This window comes from Pteropus vampyrus, unplaced genomic scaffold (assembly GCF_000151845.1).
Source record: "Pteropus vampyrus isolate Shadow unplaced genomic scaffold, Pvam_2.0 Scaffold2221, whole genome shotgun sequence".
Taxonomy (NCBI): domain Eukaryota; kingdom Metazoa; phylum Chordata; class Mammalia; order Chiroptera; family Pteropodidae; genus Pteropus; species Pteropus vampyrus.
The window spans coordinates 46,155-54,848 of NW_011891002.1; the positions used below are offsets into that span (position 1 = coordinate 46,155).

The 8,694-nt window shown below is 38.4% G+C and overlaps 1 protein-coding gene across 1 annotated transcript in view; it reads right to left on the minus strand.

Annotated features, from left to right (window-relative positions):
* Window positions 1-7,527: 7,527 nt before the first annotated feature.
* Window positions 7,528-8,694, minus strand: part of LOC105310319 (zinc finger protein 98-like) — a gene marked incomplete at its 5' end in the record, with an annotated part of 4,978 nt that continues 3,811 nt past the window's right edge. Inside the window, 2 exon segments of the mRNA XM_011386508.1 lie at window positions 7,528-8,172; window positions 8,238-8,373. Of these exon segments, the coding sequence (XP_011384810.1) occupies window positions 7,528-8,172; window positions 8,238-8,373 (781 nt within the window).

Sequence of the window (8,694 nt, forward strand, 5' to 3'; positions counted from 1 at the left end):
CTGACCAAGAATTTAAATATTAAATGGAAATTGCTTACCGCCTATCGACCACAACAGGTGGAACCCATGAACAGGACCCTTAAGACACAGTTGGGAAAACTATGTCAGGAGACACATCTACATTGGGACGAAGTCGTCCCACAGCATTATTAAGAATCAGGTCAGTCCCAACCAAGAAGCCTGGGTTCTCCCCCTACAAGATCCTACATGGATGGCCACCACTACTCATCAAAGGACTACAAGGAGACCTCAAGGAAATTGGTAAACCGACTCTGAGACGACAGCTTCAGGCCCTAGGGCCACCTTCCAGACTCTCAACCAATGGATTAGGGAAAGGCTCCCTGTCAGTTTAACCACTCAAGTTCACTCCTTTAAGCCAGGAGACTCTATCTGGGTATAGGAGTAGAACATTCAGGCCCTAAAACCCCTGTGGAGAGGCCCCTTTACAGTCATTTTGTCTACTCCCACTGTAGTTAAGGTTGCTGAAATAACGTCCTGGATACATCATGGCAGACTTAAACCAGCAGCTGTAGAGTGGGAATGTGTTCGAGACTCCTCAAGCCAACCCTCCGGAAGAAAACACTGATTGCGCCGACAGACCAAGGGTAAGACGTCGGCCCTGCTTTGGTCACACCGGAAGCTGACCAATCTATGCGCAGCAGAAGCCCGAGGACAACATCTTGTCAGGATGGGACCCTAGCAACCTCTTTGGAGGCTGGTTCACCAATGCTGGTGGCTTTAAGACCTTAGTTGGGATAGTACTCCTCCTCCTCTTCAGGACCTGCCTTTTCCTCCCCTGCCTATTATCTCTATTATCGAGTCAACTACCTCCCTCATAGAGGCTATAGTAGAAAGAAAAACTGCAGCAAAAGTCCTCATGCTCTGGGGGTACCAGCCTCTAAACCAAAAATTAGAAGAAGGAGATGATGCTCTTTGATCCAGTCCTGGGTCTGAGCATCGAAGGGGGAAAATATGGCAGGCTGACACTCCCTGATCATTTCCTACTCAAATGAGTTAGTTCCTGACTGACCCCACCCCCAAGACTCTCTGGCAGATGTGGCAGTCCGCAAACCTGCTTAAATGATTAAGCCAATTTCCTTATAGTTTGGCAGCCAATCAATGTTCTCCTCATGTTCTCCTTACATATGTGGAATATCTATAGCTGTGTAGGAATACGGAAGTACAAGACTGTATAAAACGGCCTGCTATGTTACAACTGGCGCTCAGGCTTTGGATAAAAATCCGCTGAGCTGGTGCCGGCATCAATAACTGCTGCTTCCTATTTATAGCCTCTGTGTCCCATCTCTCCGTTAGAGAATCCCACAATAGTATCACTCAATGTCTTCAGTCTTTCCTCATCAGAATTATTTCATTTTCATTGTTGTGTTTAGACTGTCTCCACTTGATTTTTGACCACAGATGTGATAAAAATATTCTCATTTTCTTCCTGGAAAAACTTTGAAAATAAACCCTGAGAGAACTGTCAAACCATGGATAATCCTTATTCTAACACATCTGACAGGTAGGCTGAGTGTTCCTAGCAAGAGTGAACCAATGGAGGTGAGGACACTATCTTAGTCATCTGAGAATAAGAAAAGATTTCTTTAAAAGAACAAAACATCTGAACTATAACGGAAAAAAAATGACAAAATGGATTATATTAAAATTAAGAGATTTTCCTCATCAAAAGTCACCTACATAGATAGGTAGTTAGATAAACACACAGAATCATAGAACACTCACTGAGAATAATACTCAATATACATAGATATCTTCTATAAATCAATAAGAGAGATATTGGCAACATAACTGAAAAAAAGGGTAAAAAAAAGAAAAACTTCTGAAAAGCATTTACTCAATGGCATAAGATGGAAAAGATGTTCATTCAAATTTCTTGTTCATCAACAAAATGCAAGTAGTCACTACCTGGTGCTATTGTACAATAACCAGAATGCTAAAATGAAAACGACAGAAAATTTCAAGTGTTGACAAGGATGTGAATAAACTAAGAACCTCATCAACTGCTGCTGCATATAAAATTCACGCACGCACTCTAGGAAACTGTTTGGCAACTCTCCTAAAGCTGAACAGATATACAGGCATACCTCATCTTATTGCATTTTGCTTTACTGCACCTGGCCAATATTGTGTTTATTTTACAAATGAAGGTTTGTGGCAACTGTGGCTCATGCAAGTTCGTTGGTGCCCTTGTCTTATGGATGAGCAAAGAAAGTGGTTTCTTTAGATGAAATCTGCTCCTGGTGAAGATGCTGTGAAGACTGTCAAAACAACAACAGAGGTTTTAGACTATTACATAAACTTAGTTGATAAAGCAGCGGCAGGGTTTCAGAGGATTGACTCCAATCTCGGAAGTTGTACTGTGGGTAAAATGCTGTTAAATAGCATCATCTGCACCAGAGAAATTGGTCACGAAAAAAAGAATCTAGCAATGTGGCCAACTTCATTTTGTCTTATTTTAAGAAACTGCCACAGCAATCCCAACATTCTGCATCCACCGCACTAACCAGTCAGCAGCCATCAACATCAAGTCAGGAGCCCCCTCCACCAGCAAAAAGATTACAACTCCCTGAAAGAGGATGGTTAGCATTTTTTAGCAGTAAAGTGTTTTTTAACAAAGGTATGTACATAGTAATTTTAGACAAACTGCTATTGCACACTTAACAGGCTATAGTATATTATAAACATAACTTTCATTTGCACTGGGAAACCAGAAAATTAATGTGACTCGCTTTATTACGATATTTGCTTCACTGCTTGGTCTGGAACCAAACCCACAACATCTCCGCGTTTTGCCTGTTAAGCTGTGACACAACAATACCATTGCTAGGTATATATCAAAAATAAATTTCTACACGTCACATCAAAACACTTTCTAGAATTCAGACATATGCATTATTCCAAGTAGTGCCAAACAGAATCACTCATCAGCAATAAAATCACAAATATTATATGGTAGTTAAAAATCGAAGTACAAGAGTTCATGCATTATGATTCTGTAGAGAGCCAGATCTGAGCAAAGCCATGCTTGACTGCGTTATAATCTGCCAAGGACAGAGAAGCAAAACAGTGAACAGACAGCTGCTTATAGTTTAGAATAGATAACCGGGTACAGACAGGTCTTAAGACAAGGATGTGAATAAACTATTTTATTGTTGTCATCAAGTTTCAAGTCCTAAGAATAAGACTCCCCTTCCCTCCTTGACCTTCAAAAGTATATAATAAACGTGCTGAGCTTGCCTTGGGGTCACTATATCTGAGCAGAGTGCAGTGTCTCACCTGGCCCCAGCTTTTGTGTATACTGTCTCTGTGTTTTTCTGCTGAGTTCCCAGTGAAGAGTTTACTGTTTACCATTAGCTCTCAGCAAAGACTACAGCCACAGTCCTGAAGGATCACAGGCTGTGCTGACACTTTCAAGTTTACAGAAAACTCGTAAAGGCAGTAACGGCTGAGCAAATCTGCTTGGAAAACAACGTGTACATGTTTGTTTATGCAGGTCTATTGAGCATCTACTGTGTTCTCTCATGAGGATTATGGTCACTAGTTTGGGGATGTCCCCACATTATGAGTTAATCCTCATGATACCCAGGGGTGGCACTAGGTGTCCCATAAAAACCATGAGCGTGTAGATCCCGGGCCCTTTCTCTCTCCTTCTGTTCCTCATCACTGATATGTAACAGTGTCTGTATATAATAGGAGTGAAATAAGCATGGAGGGATATAGAAAGGAAGGTGGATTTATGTTCAGAGAGTTTGCATTGTTGTTTTGTAATAGTATAAATATTTAAGTTTATAAGTCAATGCTGAATATGTTTCCTAATTGCGTGTACCTTTCACACTCCCATCAGCAATGGGGGATCATTTTAATTCTTCCACATCCTCACTAACATTTGGTGTTACAATTTTTTTTTTATTTAACCATTCTAGAAACTAGGATGTTGTTTCCCTACTGTCCAGGAAGAATGGATAAATGCATACATGAAATTTTTTAAAGTATAAATATTAGCCTTAAAAAAAGACCGTCCTTCCATTTGGGACACTATGGATGAATCTGGAGGGTATTATGCTAAGTGGAATAAGCCAACACAGAAAGGCAAATATGAATGATCTCACTTGAATTTGGAATCTCATAAAGTCAAATTCAGAAAAGCTAAGTAGAATTATTACTCCGAGCAGCTGGCTATGGGGGAAATGGGGGATGTGGGTCAAAGGAAACAAGATTTTGTTACACAGGATGAATAAATTCCGGAGCTAGAGCGCAGTGATTCTAGTTCATTTTAGTAAATATTATACTTGACATTTGCTGAGAGCGCATACCTTAGATGCTCTGACCACACACACAAAAGGTAACTATGTGTGTTAATGGTATACTAATTAATTATATTGTAATCAGTTCATAATGTATACATGTTTACTTTTTTGTGACTTGAGAAACTACTGGATCTGCAGGAATGCAAAGCAGGAATTACAGAATGACACAATCCCAAATCTTTTTTCTTTGTATTTGGTGCTCCAATTAGCACTCACCTACATAGAAGAAATGATATTTATCAGCATGTGTAGAATCCAGCAGAGGAAAATAGAGAACCCAATGTGCTTGTGAGCTCTCATTTAGCTCTGCTCATCTAGAGTCCATGGGGCTGATTGTGATGGCTTGAAAGCTCGAGAGGCAGGAGGTGCCCATGGACACACCCCTGCCCACTCTGTGAGCACAGTACGTAAGTTTGCATCCACTATCATTGAGAAAATGTTTCCACCTCAAAGCTGGCAACGTCCTGGGGATTCCTAGACAGCATGACCAAGGTGTTGGTTACAAAAAGATGCACAAAAATCAGATCGGTGGACCACAGCCTGCATCCAGTGCAATAAACAAAGAGATCATGGTAAAGCACAGATTCCCCAGGACTCCGATCTAGTCTGTATCATTCCTACCACCAAATCCCTGCCTGCCGTGCTGTCAGTTCTCTGGGAATATTTGCCTTCTGAGCTGGAGTTTCCTGCACAGAAATGAGGCATGGCCTCCATGTATTATAGCCACTTAAATCCAATATTCTCATTTGCCATTGGTTTCCAGTGAGAAATAGTTATTTCATGTTAGCATTCCAAGAAATAAATGTATCATCATCTTTCGAAAGCTGAACAAATCACAGCTATAAAGGCCACATATGTACTGGGTAGAATGTACTGGGTAATTTCTTTATTTTTCCCAAATCTATGAGGCAGGAACTATTAAAGAAGAGAATTTAGGCATGGGTGGGGGGATATGTGATTTGGCTAAATTTATTGCCTAGGTATAGGTAGGATGGGACTCAAACCTTGCTGGGCTGGTAACAAAACATGCACATTTCGTGACTATGATACACAGACAAATCTAGTTAGCTGTGTCCTCCAAGAGTCTAGATATATATATATTCAGCTGTTTGTATAACTTGTCAATATATTTCAAGCTGGTGGTAATTTATTTTATAATTTGAGTTATAACAAGCTTCTGTTATGTGTAAAGATTGCACTCTTAGGCCAATAGAGGTCTTAGCAAAATGTACATGCTCTGAGTGCAATACTACTGAATCCAGCCAGATGACCAAGTTGCATTTAATAAACACTACAATGGCCATGCCCGATTTTGTCTGATGTCGACTGATCTCAGAAGTGGGCCTGGTTAGTACTTGAGTGAGAGACCACCTAGGAATACTGGATGCTGTAGGCTTTAAACACACACACACACACACACACACACACACACACACACACACACACACACACACACCAATGGCTCAAGATTAGGATGGGAACAGAAAGACTCATTTGCTTTTGTACAAGGAACAAAATGGAATATTGCTTATCACAGGAATTACTGAATAATATTATAGTGTGCTATAAACTAGAGGATATGAATCATTAATATGTAATAAAATTGTGTAGAGGTGAAAACTTATTACCAATTTCAAATCACATACTCATCAGCGTACTAATACATGCATAAAGTGAAACTATTAGCAAGAAAGTTAGATTTCTCTTATATTTTAATATTGTTATGAAAAATAGAATCTAATGTGAGAAATCTTGTGCATTTTATTAATATGGAATTAATACATTTTAAATAAATAAATGCCAAGGCAGCAATATCATGAAGTAGTTTAGCTGAACTCTTGAAAAGACTCCTATATCATCTCATGTTAACCATCGGAATGTCCCATTAGGTACAACAAAAAGAAAAATGTATAATATATAAATTATAAAGAAAAGGCTGGTAATTTGCTGATTCTAGTGTATTACCAAAGAGTATATTGTTATCTACAACTTTGCATAAGGTGGGATAAATTAACAGCAGAATAACACTTCATTCACTACACATCAGTGTGAACAGATTCAAATTGACTCAGCTTAATTAACAAAACTATATTAAGTCCACACATAGTCTAAATGAAGCATGACAAAACCAATGCATAAGCATTTCAAAATACAAATTACAAGCATTCAAGAAAACATTCAGTCTCTTCTGATAAAAGAATCTGAGAGCGGTGCTTTCTATAGTTTTCAAAACTGAGGCTCATTGTTTAGTAAACACGGAGGTACAATAGTTTTATGCACTTAGATATGACTTGTCCATACTTTCTCAGATATCTCTGAAGACTTCTTTATTCCAACCACATCACATAATATTAATGACTCCAAGTATGGCTGCCATAAAAACACGTGGAGATTTTGATGAACTGCCACCATATTTTCCTTAGAACACAATTGGTAAAACTAGTTAAAATTCTCAAAGTTCCTCTGTCTTACATTAATGCAAAGAACAATGCCCTGAACACCTACTTCATGGTGACTCACATCAATGTTCTAAATCAAGCACAAATAGCTTCTTCATTTCAATTTTCTCCATACATTGTACATCACAGTGCCCTCAATCTTGAAGGGAAAAGTAGATCAGAGTGAATCCTACCTAATATGCAAGAACTCTTAAATCCTGAGGCAGCAAATGTCAACCCCACGATTCGATAACACACTAGAAGTAAAACATAGCATCAAGTGATTTGATAGTCGAATCACATATTTCCTTTTCAAAACATCTCAAGTCATTATATAGACATGTTGTAAGTAATTATGCCTGTCCAAACATCCATCCCTTTGATACTCTTAAGCATGTTAACAAGTACATTGTTTTTAAACTTTTACTTATTCTTTACAAGTGTTGTGATTTAGAGTGATATCTCAAAAGTGTTCTTGACTTACTACTTTCTAATGTCACTTCTCTGATATTTCAGATTGGATTTTCCATTAAATACTTCCCCACATTTTTTTTACATCTTTAAAGTTACTTTTCAGCCTGAATTCTGTGGGGCTTCCCAAAGTGTATAGTTGTGACAAAGGTCTTTCATCCCATATTAAAAGTGTAGAATTTCTCCCCAGTAAGCATTTTCTGATATGGAGTGAGGCTGTAGGTCCAGATACAGGGTTTCTCGCTTTCTTCACAGTCTTAAGGTTTCTCCCTAGTGTGAATTCTCGTGCGTCAAGTAAGCTGTGAATGGTGAATAGAGACATTGCCACATCCTCTACAACTGTAAGGCTTCTCTGCAGTATGAATTGCCTCATATTGAGTAAGATGTGAACGCCGATGAAAGACTTTGCCACATTCCTCACATTTGTAAGACTTCTCTCCAGTATGAATTCTCACATGTTGAGAAATTTTTGAGTGCTGATTAGAGGCTTGGCCACATTCTTTACATTTATAAGGTTTCTCTTCTGTATGAATTAACTCAAGTTTAGTAAGATATGAATGCCGATAAAAGGCTTTGCCACATACTTTACGTTTGTAAGGTTTGTCCCCAGTATGAATAATCTGATGTTGAGTAAGCATTAAGGACTGGTTAAAGACTTTATCACATTCTCTACATGTGTATTTCTCTCTAGTATGAATGATCTCATGTTCAGTAAGATATAAACGCTGAGTAAAGGCTTGGCCACATTCTTTACATTTGTAAGACTTTTGTCCAGTATGAATTCTATAATGTTCAGTAAGACCTGAATGCTGATTAAAGACTTTGCCACATTCTTCACATTTGTAAGGTTTCTCTCCAGTGTGGAATATCTCATGTCTAGCAAGATATGAACATCAAATAAAGGCTTTACCACGTTCCTTACATCTGTAACATTTCTGTCGAGTAAGAATTTCTCATGTCTACTAAGATATGAATATCGAGTAAAGGCATTACCACTCACTCCAGTGTGAATTTTCTCACGTCTATTTAGACTGGATAATCGACTAAAGACTTTTCTACACCGATTACATTTGTAAGGTTTCTCCTCGGTATGAACATTCTCATATTCACTTAGGTTTAAAGACTGGTTCAAAGACCTGTCAAGTTAAGTACAGTTGTTTGTCTTCTCTACAATATGACTTTTTTGATGTATAGTAAGATTTGAGCTTTGACCAAAGACTCCCCCACATTTATAATGGTTCTCTGGAAACTGAATTTTCTGATGTTTCTTAAGATTTCACCCTTGGTTAAAGTTTTCCTAAGAATCAATGAATTGATAACTTCCCTCTCCATTACACGTAGTCTGGTAATCACCGAAGACAGAAAAGACATTAGTGAGGGCACTAATTTCATTGAACATGTAAAGTTGTTCCCAATTATTCCATGATACCTATTAAATCATGATGATTGTATAAATA